General features: G+C 32.8%; 1 protein-coding gene across 4 annotated transcripts in view; it reads left to right on the plus strand.

The window, feature by feature from the left end:
* KMT2E (lysine methyltransferase 2E (inactive)) overlaps positions 1-18124 on the plus strand; it is a 96761-nt gene that overhangs the window by 13667 nt on the left and 64970 nt on the right. For 3 of the 4 annotated variants that reach the window (XM_017662727.3, XM_037003568.2, XM_017662725.3), the window contains exons 2-3: positions 8091-8163; positions 10647-10831. In XM_017662727.3, coding sequence (XP_017518216.2) covers positions 10761-10831 — 71 coding nt within the window. In that variant the 5' untranslated portion in view covers positions 8091-8163; positions 10647-10760. The remainder of the gene's footprint in view (positions 1-8090; positions 8164-10646; positions 10832-18124) is intronic. The other variant, XM_017662726.3, reaches the window with a different exon arrangement.

The raw sequence follows: 18124 nt of genomic DNA on the forward strand, positions 1-18124 counted from the left end.
CCACCTGGCTTATTTCACTGAGCATAATACCCTCTAGCTCCATCCATGTTGTTGTAAATGGTAGGATTTGTTTTCTTCTTATGGCTGAATAATACTCCATTGTGTATATGTACCACATCTTCTTTATCCATTCATGTACTGATGGATAAAGTACACTTATTTTAGACTTCAGATTTTTATAGTAAATATTTTTAACACATGGAATATTAAGATAACTTTTCAGATACAGTAACAGAACTGTAGTTTTTTTTTACCATTTGAGTGGTTTCAGTGGTATTATGACTGGAATTGATTATTGGATTGAATAATAAGATCTTCATGCCTTTGATTCTAAGAGGCAAGACATTAACATAGATGAGTATCTACAGTGTTTTTCACATATCTTATTCTGCACAGCAATTCTGTGAGGTAGATAGTTTCTCATTCCTAGAGAGACTAAAAGTCACATGGAATGACTGATCAAGAATATGAATTCAGGTGTTTTGAAAGTTATCATAGCTTTCTGTTGATCCTCATAAAGGACTAATTTTTGGCAAGGTAATGAGAATACCCAAATCACAAATACAAGGCAGTTACTTAAGAAAACTCTTCTAAGATATCCTTGATCGTGTTAGATTGCCCTAGCTCATTTCAAGAGCCTTAAAGAGCAATTGAATTTTGTTCACTGCTTATTCCCCAGAACCTAAGCAGTATCCAGGACATAGTATTTACTTGATAAATATTAAATCAATTTGATTTTATGTTACTATATTTTGAAATAATAGAATAATTGCCATAATCTGTGGGGGGTAATGCTTAAATAACTTTGGAGACAAGGTAGGTACTCAGAACTTGAGTGTGACAAGAAGGGTTGTTTTAGAAATTACTGAGATGATGAAGATGATGGGGCGTGAGGCATGGAAACTGTGGAGGAGTGAATCTAAAACACTGGAGAGGCACAAAAGACTGGGTGACCAAATACAATAGGAGACTAGAGAATAGAAGGATTAGAAAGAGAACTGGGAGGATGGTACCAATCAATGGGATGGAAGGAAGTTTATGGAAAAGATCAGCTTTCAAAGGTTTGATTTTTTTTTTTTTGCAGTGATGGTAAGTATTTGCATAAATACATACCCTATAGATGAGTGGGAGTAGAATATTAACAAATGAATGATTACATCTAAAATTGGTGGATGCTACTAATTGGGAGGATTGAACTTAGTTAGATAAGGGAGAGGGAAGTAATTAGAAAAACAAAAACAAAAAAAGTTCCAGAAGGAAAGCAGTTACTAACATTCTTCAGTATCAAGATTTTTGTTTTGTTTTTAAGATATGTTCATGGTCATTTAAAAGGGGAGGTAGAGATTGAATGTGTTAGAGAGAAAGTGATTCAATAAAGAATAACTTAGGTGGTATCTTAGCCACAGATTCTAGGCTTTGAGAGCTAATATATAAATATTTTAGTTTTTGCTGTAAGGTGAAGTGGATGATGTAGTTGTGGAAGTTATACATCTTACAGTTGTTTTAAAACAATGTATCAAAATATAAAGCAGTGGCTAAAAAGTATGAGCAACACATTCTTTGGGAGGTTGAGAAGGGAAGAGATGATTGTGGAACAGGTTTTATAGCTGCAAGTTTTTTGAGTTAACTTTGTCAAATTTTTGTTTACAGTTGAAAACAGTCTTCAGGAAGTTGTTCTGTTAGAGTCCTCAAAGCTAGCTTTGTGGCAGATGTCTAAGTTGGAAAGTTGAGGAGGCTTCAAGGAACTATTGGTACTTAAATAATCCTTGAGGTTTTTATGGGGTGAGATGGATATAAGGGAAACAAAAGAAAATTTGAGGGAGAAATGAACAAGGATATGCCAACAATAGCAAATAGACAGGTACAATCAGAGGGTTTATATATTGAAATATAAGTATGAAACAAGATAACCTAATAATAGCAAGAGTAGGAACTTGACTGTAATTACTGTGAGCCACTATGCCTTTTTTGAAGAGAGCAAAATAAAGAACTAGTGGGCTTTGAAGTATATTCTGTTCAGTGTTTAAGCAGTTGTTCTGAAATAGAGGACTGGAGCGAATGCCTTTTATATTTTGGATCCAGGCCTCATCCTAAACCTACTAAATCAGAATTTCTGGGGTAAGGCCTGGGAATCTGTTACTTTCTGCTCCCATCCCAAGTATTTGGAAAGGAGCAGTTTATGGATCTATGTTGGAGAACCATTGTTTATCGGTGAAGTTAGAAGAGGGAAAGAGACCACTTAGAAAATTATTCTGATAGCCTGGGTCTGAGATAATAAAATGTAGACAGTAGGCTTAGAAAGATTTGTTTAAATCCTATTAATTAGATTTGATGCACATTATTTTTAGATAGGAAAAGAAGAGAGGACTCAAGTTCTTTTGTCTGAAAAAAATTATTGAAAATAGTGATAGAAAGGAATACTTACTCCTGAAAAGTAAGGACATTGTTTTACTTGAGATTAGGATAAAGAATGAAAGAATACAGTAACTGCCAACTTTGATTATTTCAGTCAAAAAATGCATCCTTACCTGGTGGCATACTTACTTGAAGACTGAAAACACAAGAATGAACCAGCCTAACAGTTTATATAGGTTGAATGATGAAAAGGTGTAAATACATCTTTTTTGTTTGATTTGTAATTAAAACAGACTTTAACACTACTTCTGGGGAGATTATTTTTTGTTTTCTGCCTTTTAACAAATAGAATTTACCAGAGAAGTAAGTTTTTCATGTCACATGTTGAATCAGTATTTTCTTTAGCCAGTGATTTTCAGACTATTCTCTAGGAAGTCTTAGGCTTTTTATGGAACTTACCTGGTAGGTGGCAGAATGTGTAAGCAGGGACATTCCCCTGACATCCTCTTTAAACAGAAACATGGCAAATACGACATGCAAATGCCTACCATATCCATTAGTGGACATTACTAATCACTTGTGGCCTCCTATTTTATCTGGCTGTGTCTTCCTAAACACAGCACATCAAATTGATACTAACAACCATTGGGAAAAGCATAGGATATTAAAACTGTTTTTCATCCTAGAAAAAAAGTAGATGCTTAGATTTCTATGTATAATTTCATATGAAGGAGAGTTTCTATCAATACTCAAAAACTTGAAGACCACAATTTTAATGTCATTTTTTAAATTAAATTCTAAATTTTTAGGTAATAATAGATTCATATGCAGTAAGAAATAATACAGAGAAATTCTGTGTATCCTTTACCCAGTTTTCCTCAATGCTAACATCTTGTAAAACTGTAGCACAGTATCACAACCAGAATATTGACATTGACACAATCTACCCATTTTGTTCAGATTTCCCATTTTATTTATACTGGTGTGTGTGTATGTGTATTTCATTTTTATCACATGTGTAGGTTCCTGTATCCACCACAATAAGATACAGAACAGTTCCATCACCACAGGGACCCTTGGTGTTGCCTTCTTAAAACCAAGCTAATCTGTTTTCCATTTCTATAATTTGTCATTCAAGAATGTTATAAAATGGAATTACATAGTATGTGACCTTTTGGGGATTGGCTTTCTTTTTCCACTCAGTATAATTTCCTTAAGATTCATCCAAGTTTTTGCATATATCAGTAGTTTGTTCCTTTATATTGCTAGGTAGTATTCCATTGAACATTGTTTTCCCATTTGGTAGCTACCACATAGAACCTGCAGCTTCAGACTTCTCCTTTTAAATCTACAGAACATGTTGTCTCTTGTTTTCTTTTGCTCATTTTCCTGACTTTGCTTTTTCCTATTATCTCAATCTCCAACTGTGTTAGTGCTACTGGGAACACAAATTAAAAATTCTTTTTAATTAAAAATTATCACATAGATAACTTCTTCTTGAGAGAGAGAGCACAGAATTTTAATACAAATTAAAATATCAATGAGATACCTATTACATTCCTAAAATGTGCTAAATGAAAAAGACAGACATTTACAATGTTGGCAAGAATGTAGAATAACTGGAACTCTCATACACCACTGAAGGAAGGTAGATTGGTACAGTCACTCTGGATAACTGGCATTATTCAGTAAAGCTGGCGAAGTGCATATTCCATTAATGACCTAATGATTTCACTTCTAGATATAAACTCAGCAGAAATGTTAAATAAGTTCACAAATAATGTTCCTAGCAGGATTATTTATAATACCACCAAACAGGAGATACACCTCACATGTTTATTCACTATAGAATGGGTAGATATATTATTGTGTATTTTTACAATGGGCTACTATATAGCAGTGAGAATCAATGGCTTATAACTACTTGTAAATATATGATGAATTTCACAAACCTAAAGTTGGGCAAAGCCAAAAGAGAATAAGAATTTTTCTTAACTGAAGAGATTTTTAAGCCCATTGAGGTATGTGGTGTTGAGCTTTATTCAGTACTTCTGTACATAAAATTAAGATTTTAAGGAATTTGGGAAGCTGTAATTCTTGTTTGAAGAAGTTTTTTTTCTTCATTTGTATATTAAGCAATACATTCTAAGGTATATAGTCATAGGCTATATGGCAAGTACAGAGCAGGAATACATAATTGTTTTAGAAGGAAATCTCTTTTGTTATATTCTCAGATATGAATTAGGACTAAACTCATTCTAAGAACTATTTTGTGCATGTGGGAAATGGAAATTGTATATTTATACCTGGAGACCCTAATCTAACCAGGTAGAAATCGCTAAATTGCTACTTGAATAAAAGGCTACGTTTTCATAGGTGTCACATTATAGTTCAGTGATCTCCAACACTTTGGGTAATGATAAATACTGTTTGAAAATAATAGCATGGTGCATTAAAAAACTAGATAGTATTGAAATCAGTTTTTTAATTTGAAGGAGTTTGGGATGGTGATGGAGGAGTATAGCTAGTCGCAGAATTGGTGTTTGGAATAGTTTCCCAAGTACGTCTTTCATATTCTCTGACTTTACAGTCCAATACAGAAGCAACCTTTCTCCTTTACTGACAAAAATGGACTTGAAACAGAGCAGAAATCCTAAATAGTTTACTTGACTTTTTCAAGTACAATAGCTGAGAATTGTTCTCCAATACTAGTATTTAAGGGGTTTTCCTAAATATTTAATTCCCAGAAGTTTTACCTGATAATCATAGCTAACACTTAACTGAACGCCATACACAATCCTTGAAACGGTTCAGAAATGTATGATTATTCCTACTTACAGATAAGGAACTAAGGGTTCAAGAGAATAAGTAACCATTGTTAATAAGTGACAGTGTGAAAGCTGAAACATTGCTACTTTGTTATTGAATTTAGTAACAGAATTATACTAAATATGATACTGTGAAACTGTGAAATTCTCTTATAGAACCAGAAAATGGTTTTTGAACATTTAATTTTTTTTATTAAAGTATCATTGATAAACAATCTTATGATGGTTCCCAGTGGTTCAACGTTTATCCATACTGTCAAGTCCTCACCCACCCACCACCCTCCCAGTGCAGTCACTGTCCATCAACATAGTGAGATGTTACAGAATCTCTAACTATGTTCTCTGTGCTATACCACCATCCCTGTGATCAACCTATATTGTGACCTATATTGTGATTGTGATTTATTGTGCCCTTTAATCCCTTTTGCCCTGCCCCCACCCTCTCCAGCCCCTTCTTGGTATCAATCTACTGCTATTTTTGAACACTGAATTTTATATGTAGGTCTCCATTTTTCAACGAGGTCTGCCAACATTAACCCTGACCATAAGAAACACAGACTTTTCTAAAGAGAAAATTTATTTGCTATAAAAGTATTAAGTGTAAGCTTAGTTGATGAAATTCTTCATTTGGTAGGAACCAAATGGTTATTAAGGGAGTCTCAAGTTAAAATTTAAAATGGTTAAAATTTGCAACAACATGGATGGATCTAGAGGGTATTATGCTCAGTGAAATAAGTCAGACAGAGAAAGACAAATACCAAATGATTTCACTCATTTGTGGAGTATAAAAACAAAGCAAAACAGAAGGAACAAAAAGGAGCAGGCTCCCAGACACCAAAAAGGGACTAGTGGTTGCCAAAGGGGAAGGGTTGGGAGGGTGGGTGGGGAGAGAAAAGGGGATTAAGAGGCACTATACTTCTCAATCACAACAGAGGTAGGTCAATGGGACCGTAGTACTACACGGGAGAATACAATTAATGACTCAAACATCTTACTATGTTGATAGACAGTGACTGCAGTGGAGGGGGTGAGGTCTTAATAATGTGGGTGAATGTTGAACCACTGTTGTGTATGTGAAACCATGGTAAAATTGTGTATCTATGATACTTTAATTTAAAAAAAATTTAAACAGTTAAATAGATTATCTTTGCCTAATAAATAGTTCTGTATAAAGAATTGTGTATACTTATATACCCATTAGTAAATTTAAATTTGGAGCATAATTTCCTTAATTTGTGGGTTTCTTTCAGTTCATTACTAAGGACTGTATTTGTTCATGAAAATAATAAGGACTTCAGCTATCTTTATTGTTAGATTATGTGCTTTATACTGTCCCTGAAATATGTTAGAGATTTTAGACTTCATACCCATGCTTCTCCAATTTTTAGTGTTTTAATGCATTGTTGTGGAAGGGATTAAGTTTATTAAGTTAATCAGGTGTGGGGGAGGAACAAGGAGCAAGGTATCTGGAATGAGACACTTAGGTATTTATTTGAATTTCTCTTTTTGAGAGAGGCAGTTGTCATTTTTTCCCCTTAACTGTAAACTCTAGGTTATTTTACCAGTCTTCTGGCAGTTTTTAATTTCAGACAAACTAATGTGTAGATTCTAGAATCAGACTGCTAGGATTCAAATCCTGATTTTGCTGTTTATTAGCTATGGAACTTAGTACAAATTTAACCTCTCTGCCTTATCTGCAAAGTGGTGATAATATACCTACACCATAGGCTTGTTGTGAGGGTTAGGCATTGTCAGCATTCAGTATTTGTTATCACTATTATTATAACCTCTAGTTGGAGAGGTTTGAGTATTGATTAGGTAAGTACTTACGAAGCACCATCTGATATTACTATCAGACCAATTGGAGAAGTAACATAATTCATTCTGTTGTCAGATTCATGTTTTACAGCTTTTTAGAATCTGTTATTCTGTTGTTTTGATTATCAGGAATAATCTATTAATGTACTTGTAATTGTAAGATTTAAGCTGTAAGGTAATCAATGTAACCCATCTCCATTTAGAGTTGAAGCCCAGAATAGTGAAATGACTTGCACTTTTCATAGGTAGTAACTTGGTAATTAATTTTGATCAACCATTATTCTTTTAAACAGGTATGCTTTAGTCAACTACTACAAATTCAAAAAATCTTAATGAAAAATATGGGCAGCTTAATTTCTAGTTTATAAGAAAAATTTGAGTATGTGGTTCCTTTCATTTACCTTCAAGTTTCTTTATTTCCATTAGTAATTCAGCCAAAAATATACCTGCTTATTCTCTTGATACACATCCAAAATCTAAACTTTGGCTTAATTTAAAAAATTTATTGGTCTCTGTATAAGGTGTTTATAAAGGACAGAAAGATAATCATAAATGACCTTTTCCTCAAAGAGATTATGTTAGGTTGGGCACTTTTATTTATAATGTTAGAAAAAAATTTTCCTCATTTTTTCATCCTTTCTGCCTTTTGGGCATCATACTCATTTTGTCAGTGGTAATTTTTGTTCTCTGAACTTTTTAACATAGTCTTAAAAGCAGCCTTAGTCTTCCAGTTTTTCTGATAGGCTGTTTTCTAATTTAATTGCTTTTCCTTGCCCTTTATCTCATTTTTCCTACTTTAGGGTCTTGTTTGTTTTTGTTTTGGTATTGTTGCCTTTGCTATGCTAAATCTGCTTTTAATATTGTATTTCTTCAATTTCTTTCCCAGATTTGGTATTTAGCTGAAATTTGTAGTCTTTACTTGTATTTACATTCACTTGTGTGAAAAAATGAATACATTTATCTTTCAAAGATTTAGCTGCTGTCTTTGTTTGAGTCCCTTTGGTTTTAGGTACCATGTTAGACAGAATTACCTATAATTTTATGCCATCTAAAAACAGCTCAATACTCCTATGTTCACTTGGTTTCTAGGTATATTCTGGATAGCAGGTTTTGTGAAGACATATATTCTTTCTTGGACCTCAGATTTACCAGACATCTCATGGTATTTCCTTTTATATTATTTCTTTAATGGCTGCCATTTATTCTCAGTCTATTTTGTATATATTTTAATTATCAGTTGAATAACCAGGTTATTTGATTCACATATAAGATGCAAAATCTTTGTGTAACTGTTTGGATTGTGTTGAATTGTTTTTCCTTGAGTGATGCTTGTGTTATAAATTATTTTTTGCTTACTATACTGACTTTCTTCCTATTTTTAAAGATTTGACCCTAATGAATTTATGATTTTATTAAGGATCAACTGAGTTTTTAAACAGTGTGAGTTTTCTGGCTACAGAATCTTACAATATTAATGAATATAATGAGATAATTTGCCATTTTATGGTCTCAATAGATATAACAACTTACCTTCTGACCTCTTGTAAGTAAATGACTGAGATCTTCTTCCTATTGATTCAAACTCAAAGTCTGTGGTTCTGTGTCAGATGTGATGATGTTTCTATCCTGGGGACGAGCTTCTGTTTTTGGAGAGAGACATCTGGAGAAGGTGTCATGTGGTTGTTTTCATAGCTCTTAATTGTGTGGATTGACAACTCATTTGATTAGTGAGGCTGCAGTTTCGTCCTGGGCACTCTTAACTCACCAATCCTTCATAGAGTACCTGTTAAGTTCCAGGAACTGTGCAGGATTTGAGAGACAGGCAGTAATCACACAAATATAAGCCATTGTCTGAAATAGGCAATGGCAACTTCTTCACTGCTATTTAAAAATTCAAATGTTGTAGAGGATTGCATATTTATATACAAATGGGGTATACTACTAAATACATACTTCAGTAGATTCTCTTAGGTTCAGTGTACTACTCAGTCATCTAAAAGAATACATAAGGATTTGATTTCTGCTTCCTAGTTTCTATCTTTAGTGAAAAGAATGCACAACCAAATATTTAACAACATACACCTAAAATTTAAGACCTCCTATGAGTCTAATGTAAAGATATGCTGAGCTGAAGAAATCTTCTAACCAACTAGATGCTACCAATAAGGAAAATAATTTTTTTTCAATTGTAGTGGTTATCTGTTAGGTCCAAGTATTCAGCATTTTAAATAAATACAGAATAATGTAACATTTCACTATACAAACTTAATATTTTATACATTTGTAGATTACTGCATTTTGTCATTTTTAAATTTTGTAATTTTATAGTTTTTACAGGTTAATAGGGCTTTAATGAAATAACTCTTAACGTGTCACACAGGTGCAGAAAAGAAGGTAGGGCCCTCTAACAGTTTTTAGAGGATTTTAATTTGATGGAGAAAACTGTAAAAACATGGCAAGTAGTAGTAGTAGACTCATAGACACTGAAAAGTGACTGGTGGTTACCGTGGGGGAGGGGTTAGGGTGGGTGGGTGAGGAGGATGAGGGGAATAAAGGGGCACAAAAATTCTAAATCATAATATATGTAAGTTAATCATAGGGATAGTAGTACAGCGTGGAGAATATAGCCAATGATTCTGTAGGTACTATTTGAAGAAACACTGCTCTTCAGTATTTCAGGTATAAAATGACGGAAAATTTTGGCTGTTGCTCTTTTCCTGTTTATGAGATTACCTCTCTTTTGTTCCTGGATTGTACTATATCATTGCTGAAAAGATTTCAAGTTGGTATTTCACAAACAGTACATATAGCAGGTGTCATTCAGTGAATTTAGATTAGGAAAACTGATGTTGAAAATTGATATATTTTTATTGCTATGGTAAATTTGTTTGAAAATATTTAAAATGCATTAGTTTTCTCTACTAATTGTCTGTGTTATGGAGTATTAGCTCTAGAAGTTAGTACTAACTGAAGAAATAGAGAACCCCCTAAGTACACAACCACTGGAAATGACAACCACTGGAAAACAATTGATTTTATTACCAATAAAATAGCTTTTCTTTTACACATATATAAAAGTAGAGTGAAATGGGTTTAAGTCCTGGTCTTTTCTCTTAAACTGAGCAACCTTGGTTAAGTTACTAGCTTTTCTTGTTTTTGTGTTCCTCAGTCATAAAATGGAGATTTCAAGGTTTTGCGGATTAACTAGCTCATCCATGTAAAAGCTTAGTGTGGTGCTTGGTCTATAGTAAGTACTCAATATTTGTCATTGTTAGATCACTCCCTGAACCAAGAAGACTTGTTTTCGGATCCTAGTGTTATAAGAAATTCCATTTTATGTTTAAAAATAAATAGTATTTTGATGGTTCTTCACGAAGGAATATGCTTAGTAATCCTTTTTTTGGCATCCTAAATTCAGTCCCTAAGGATTATGATTCAGACACTTTAAAAAAAATCAAACCCACATAACTTAATTCCAGAAAAATAAACAAAATAGAGACTCCCTTAGCAAATTCGAATTTACATTGATATTTTAGTAAAAAATGCTTTTCATGTATTTTACTTACTGTTACTTGTTACTATGTGACTGTTGCTAGGAATATGAAGATGATTCCTAACTTTTTTGTTCCCTTTTCTTTTAAACAGGGTTTGTGGATGCACTTAGATGTTTGCAATGAGCACTGTGGCTGGCATGCCCCAGTGTTTTGGATACCAATGCATAGGACTCCATAGTAATCGAATTTACCAGAGGCGAACGTCATGAGCATAGTGATCCCATTGGGGGTTGATACAGCAGAAACGTCATACTTGGAAATGGCTGCAGGCTCAGAGTAAGTATTTAAATGTATTTTAGATAGGGAAAGACAAAATATTTATTTTGAAATATGTAGCACAACTGAGCAGTGTTTGATTTGCATTTATATTTTTTCTCATTTTAGACACTTAGCTAAAATGAAATAACAGAAAGTTAAAGACAAAATTTTTAACTAAAATTATTGTTATAAAAACTTTGGTCCAAAATACTGTATCTGTTTCTAATTCTTCTTCTCTTTTCCATTTGCTAAATATTGATTTGGCATCAAGAATCAAGATAGTAGGGTAATGTTGTCTTATAAATTCTAAGATCTGTCATATTTGTACAGGAAAAGTAATGTGGGTTTAAATTTGAATGTTAACATTAAAATATTGTGACATCCATTTAACAAAGGATTTGCTTTGTTTTTTTAAAAGTTAAGTTGAAGAACGAAATGAAAGCCATTTGTAAATAAGAGAAAGGGAGTACTTCCTGCTCAACGATTATTTTGACAATTTTTGCTTTTATGGGAACCATTTCTGATGGATTCAGTGGGAGGTTCTTATCTTACCTCTAGACTATTTGATCTAGGCAGTTGTGTGCATAGATAATTTGATTTTGAATGACCAGCCACTTTAATACTAAGTTATTGCTATGAAGATTGATTGTTCTTTCGATTTTGGAAATTACAAGGGGTTCAATGACAGTGTTGGAAGCTGGAAGATGGGAAGATGCATATGTTTGTTCTTGATTCATTTTAGATATGTTGTGCTTAATGGGATTCTTACCAGAAAGCTGAACTTAATGGAATTAAGTTTTAAAAAAAAATAAAAAAAGGAATTTACTATTTTAGGGCTCCTAAAACTGATACGTGGAAAGGAGGAAAATGCTGCTGCTGTTCTCCTTTTGGTGACATTTCAAGTGGTCTTAGAAGTGTTTTCACCACTTTGCTTCTGCCGTTGGAAGAAATCCAGACATGCTCTTTCATATTCCTACACTACACTATAGAATCTGTTTTGCTAGATGATTACTGTAATAGAGTTTTTAAAAGCCATTCTGTTTTTTGCACTATGTATAAATTATTTTTGTTGTAAAATAATAGATCCCCAAACAAGTCACTTTTGTGACAGTTGATTGCCACTCATTCTGCCCAAATAGGAATACTACTAAGGAAGGAAAGAATCTGAAGCAGGGCTTGAGAGGCAAGGGATTTAAATCTAAAGTACTAGTCTTTCTTAACCTAAAGCATGTGATAAATGTAAATTCATATCTGACAATAGTTATAAGCATTTATTTATGATAACAATTCTTTGTACTCACCTCCAGTCTTTTTAAAAATAGTTTTTAAAACAATAAAAGATGTAATTTATGAAATATTATATACTAATTGTGTAGTATATGTGAGATACACCTATGCCTTGTTTTCATGCCTAGTATGTATAATATAAGGCAATATACAAACAATGAAAGTCACATATTAACTATACAGTTAAAAAGGAATGAATAATATATTTAAGGAAGGCAGTGTAGGGAATAGCTTCTTGTCTGTTTTCTTTATTAAATGTATTTACGGAGTATTTATAGAGTAAGTGTGATTTACATTATGGAAGCAAATCTTTTCTGGTACAAATGGCCATTTTTATGAGAAAGTGATCAGTTTATAGATAATTCCAGAATTACCATTTTTTAAGAAACATTTCTGTTTTAGGAAGTTGTTTTTCCACATATGTCCCTTGGGCATCATTTCCTTTACTCAGTGGAAAGTATAGCTGGTGCTGATTTTTATTATGGGACAACCATTAGAATTTTAGTTTTCCGGTTTAATTTTCAAACTTTTAAATTCTCTTCTTTTATATAAAACCTGAAAGCTTAAAAAGATCCTTAAATCACACACACACACACACACACACTTTTCAAACTTTTAAATTCTCTTCTTTTATATAAAACCTGAAAGCTTAAAAAGATCCTTAAATCACACACACACACACACACACACACACACACACACACACACACACACACACACACACACACACACACACAGGCTGCCTCCCAGGGGAAACATAAAGCTTTTGGAGCTGTTTTCATAAGAACTTTGATATAATTAATATGTTGCTTGCTATTTATTTCAAATACATAATCAAAAAATACTACAGTTGTGTAAGATGCAGGATGCTGGGAGAAAGATTCATAGGTCTTCCCTGTATATTTTTTTGTTAACCTTCTGTGGCACTACATAATTATTTCAAAATAAAATGTTTTTTTAAAAAGAGAGAGAATTACATTTTATACTCATATGGCCTATATAATGTTATTAATTATATATTAGTTTTTTTTTAAAGCCAGAATATAGTACATCACTGAGAGACTACTTTCAAGTTTAGGAGGTACTTGATCATTTGTTGAATGAATTAGTATACTGGACCAAATTCATACTCACTTCAAAGGCTGTACAAGACAATTTATTGGATCACTCGAGTTCATCGAGTCTATCTGTATAGCATTTTATAGATAGGAATTTGAAGGTCTGATTCAGGATCTATGAAAAATGGGTTTGCTGAGCTTTACTCCTGTATTTCCATACTCAGTAACAGTTGCTTTTGGAATATAATGCCTCTAACATAAAACTAATTATTCCCACCAAGTCAGACTTCTTTGTTACATATTTGTTTTCCTCTCATCAATAATTTTTTTTAAATCCTGGGTGGGTTTTGCCTTTCCTACAAAGTTAGGGGTCTTTAATTCTATTTCTTTCTCTTCCCCATTACCTTGTCAATAGTTAGTGGCTTTCCCTAAATGTTTGAACTAAAAGAAATGGTTTTTAAAATACTTTAGGAATAACTGGTAAATGAAGATTGGTAGACTATTTAGGGATATCTGCTTTTATAAATAAAACTTTGTGTTATTAGCCTAAGTTTTTTAAAGTAGTTTTAAACATTCCATGGTCAAATTTAACTGAAGGTGTTTCATTTTAAAATAATTTTTTACTCATATGTAACAGAAAGGATTACAAGATAGATTATATTGAAAGACACTTAAAAATCAGTAAGAGTTCTTCTTGGGATGATGAGAATGTCCTAAATTGACTGTGGTGATACCTGAATATACCAAAAACCAGTAAACCATATACTTTAAATGGGTAAGTTATACAATATGGGATTTATATCTCAATAAAGCTATTAACAAAAAAATAACAAAACAATAGGGAAAAAAGTAATTTTTTACTATGTATAACATTAACAAAAACCAATACCTAGACCGTGGTGAACAGAAATGGAGTTGAAGCCAACTGCTATAGTGAAGTATCCAAGATACCCTAAAAATTGCCTATTAGCCATACATAGATCTAATTTAGCAGTTAAGTTTTTTTACCTGCATTGTGTTTGTCTTTAGATTTCAATCACAACATACAGGTTAACATAATGACTCAGTGATTTTTCTCACTAATGCCTGCATACTCCTTAATACAATTGAAAATATAGAAAGGTAATAATATATTAAAAGGAAAGTTGAGCTAAGTGTAAGAATAATTTTTTTTAAATTGATTAGCAACATGACTGTAACTGGAATAATCAGGAACACCCTCTCTTAACCAGGAAGCTGTATCTGTAGTTTTTTTTATTAACAGCATATCCAAAAATGTAGGTTAATTCTAGAAGTGGATTTCTTGCTACTAGCCTAGTTTCATGAGATAAGACTAACAATCCAAGAGAAAGCACATTTCAGATCATCATTTATAAACGTCAGCCGTGTGGACAGTGTTTTACTAAAGGTTTGAATTACAAAGGTGAAGTATAAACTTTTATCCTTACTCTTAAGGAAATTATGATCAGTTAGGAAGTCAAAACTTTAGATCAGAGCTGTCTAGAAGAAATATAATGAGTTATAAGTGTACTTTAAAATTTTACAGTAGCCATATTAAAAAGGCTTTTAAAAAGGTAAAACTAATTTTATCCTTTATTTAACTGAATATGTAGACTATTATCATTTTAACATACAATCAGTATAAAAATATTAATGAGATATAGCATGGATTTTACTTCACATTAAGTCTTTAAAATCTCATGTATTTTATACTTTTAGCACCTCTCAATTTGAACTAGCCACATTTCAAATACTCAGTAGCAAGACAACACCAAAACATATAGTAATAAAAATGACAAAGATTAAGGATAAGGAGAGGGTATTGAAAACAGTCAGAGAGAGAAAAAAGATTACTTATAAGGGAAATCCCATTAGGCTATCAGCAAATTTCTTAGCAGAAACTTTATAGGCCAGAAGGGAGTAGGTTGAAATATTTAATGTACTGAAACAAAGGACTTTCAACCAAGAATCCTCTACCCAGCAAGGTTATAATTTAAGATTAAAAGAGAGATTAAAAGTTTCCCAGATAAACAAGAACTGAAGGAATTCACCACCACTAAACTGGCCTTGCAGGGTTTTTTAAAAGGACCTCTGTAGATGGAAATGTTCTGAAGCCTAAATATTTTTTACCAGTGAAAATAAACCCACAATAAAGGTAGTAGACCAATTACTTAACAAGCAAGTGTGGAGTTAAAAAACAAAACTAGTAAAACCAACAATATACAAAATCAGTCAAGGGGCACACAAAAAATGCAGACTATGACATCTAATATATAAAGTGTGCAGGAGGAGGAAGAATAAAGAAGTAGTACTTTTAGACTGTATTTAAAATAGAGCAACCATCAGCTTAATACATTTTTAAGAAACTATCCATGAACATTATGGTGACTACAAACCTAAAGGCCTATATAGATACACAAAACATTTTTTAAAAGAAATCCAACCACAACACTATAGAAAAGCATCAAAAAACAACAGAAACAGGTGCATAAGAGAGGAACTACAAAAACAATCAGAAAACAATTAATAAAGGCAATAACTACATACCTGTCGATGATTACCTTAAATGTAAATGGACTGAATGCACCAATCAAAAGACATAGGGTGACAGAATGGATAAAGAACCAAGACCCATCTATATGCTGCCTACAAGAGACTCATTTCAGACCTAAAAGACATGCATAGACTGAAAGTGAAGGGATGAAAAGAGATATTTCATGCAAATAATAGGGAGAAGAAAGCAGGAGTAGTAGGATTTATATCAGACAAAATAGACCTCAAAACAAATAAAGTAACAGGAGACGAAGAAGTATATTACATAATGATAAAGGGGTCAGTCCATCAACAGGATGTAACCATTATAAATACCTGTGTACCCAACATAGAAGCACCTGAATATGTAAAACAAATACTAACAGAATTGAAGGGGGAGATAGACTGCAACCCATTCACATTAGGGGTCTTTAATACACCACTTACTTCAATGGACAGATCAACCAGACAGAAAACAAATAAGGAAACAGAGGCACTGAACAACACATTAGATCAGATGGGCTGAACATATCTAAAGAACATTCCACCCAAAAGCCACAGGATACATGTTTTTCTCAAGTGCACATGGAATGTTCTCCAGAATAGATCACATACTAGGCCGCAGAAACAACCTCAATAAATTTAAAAAATATAGAAATTGAATCAAGCAGCTTCTCAGGCCACAATGGTATAAAACTAGAAATTAATCACACAAAGAAAACAGTCAAATGTTTCAGTACCTTGTACATCTAGTGGCTTCTGTATAGGATAGAGAAGCTCTCGACTAGGTAACAGTGATAGGGTCTCAGAGGAGAGAGGAACAGTGAAGCCTAGGCTAGTTATGGAAGTTGTAAAAGTGAGATAATCTCTTTCTGTATAAGAAAAAGATACAGCTATGAAGTAGATATTGTTATTCTCAACTAATAGATGAGGAGACTGAAGTCAGAGCAGGTAAGTGGCAGAGGGAGAACTTGATGATGTGTTAATTTTTGGCCTTTTCTGTGACAGCTTCTTTACTAATATGATTATGAAGAATGATTCATATAACATCTTTGCTCAAGGATAAAGAATGTAACATCTTTACTCAAAGGTAAAGAATGTAAAAGAAAACCTGGTCTCCATTATCACTACATAGGAAAGTTGAGCCAGGATTTAGCTATTTATTAGAATTGTATGTTTTTTATCCTAACGGATAGAAATGACTACTTCTGTTCCTCTCTTTTTCTTTTACCACTGGCATTCCAACCATCTGAATTCCTAAATTGGTTAAATAATCAATAACTGATGGGAAACCCTTCTGGAGCTGTAAAGTGGGAAGAGGTATACATGGGGAACATTTAAGTTCTTTCCTTTTTCCTCTCAGAGACTGGGAACATGATTGCTAACATTGTACTCCTTTTAATATTATTATTACTATATTTATACTTTCAGCACCTCTCAAACTAACAAACGTTCCCTGGTACCATTAGAAATCATTATAATGAGCTTCTGTATAATTAAATGTATTTTTGAATGAGGTAGACAAATTAGTAGGTGTGACATGTGTAAATCAGAGGCAAATTATTTTGGAGGAGGGTTCTATTACTATGCCTGGCAATATAGTAAGTGTTCTTTTGTTGCCGGGGAGTACTAGAGATACTGGGTTCTGTCTTGTTGCCACTAACACACTAGTGAGCTCTTAAAGAAGCCAGTTAATTATTGTAGACTTTGATATCTTCATTTGAAAAAGAGGACTTGAATTTGAAGTATTAATGTGACTCTTTTTGACTCCAAATTTCTGAGATTCAGTACATTTTTACCATCTATATTTTGCTACGGTATTTGATATTATTTCAGTGTCACTAGAGCCACCTGCTGACAGATTTCATTAACTTCTTGAAGTGTTTGGGTGTTTTTAGTCTGAATTTATGTAATTGGAGATACTAAAATGTTTGTGTACAATAAAATTTTTTCAGTAGCATTTTGCTCATTTCTTACTAGTGCTTAACATTTTTGCTCATAATTTTTTTATACTTAATTCACTATCAAGAAACCCCCCAAAAAAAGAAACCATGCTTTCTGTTGCTTTTAAAAGTAACTGTTCATTTGCTTATCCTAATTTAGAAAGTGCTCTTATTTAAATGTGGTTTTGTTTTAATATTCAAAAGCCTATTTTAAAGTACTGTCCTAACATTGTTTATAACTTTTCTTAGAATGATGCTGAATTTGTCTCATACTTAATCATAAATCATTTTTTTTCTAATTTTTTTTCACTTAGAATAATGAATGCAGAGCTCACTATTATCCATACAATTGTCTGTAAAATAGTGTATAATAACTTAATCATCCCAGCAAAAAGTCAGGCAGGTATTATTCCCATTTGGCAAAAGAAGTGCAGCTCAAGGAGATTAACAAACTTACCTAAGGCCACATAATTAATAAAAAGTAGAATTAG

This window comes from Manis javanica, chromosome 6, assembly GCF_040802235.1.
Source record: "Manis javanica isolate MJ-LG chromosome 6, MJ_LKY, whole genome shotgun sequence".
Taxonomy (NCBI): domain Eukaryota; kingdom Metazoa; phylum Chordata; class Mammalia; order Pholidota; family Manidae; genus Manis; species Manis javanica.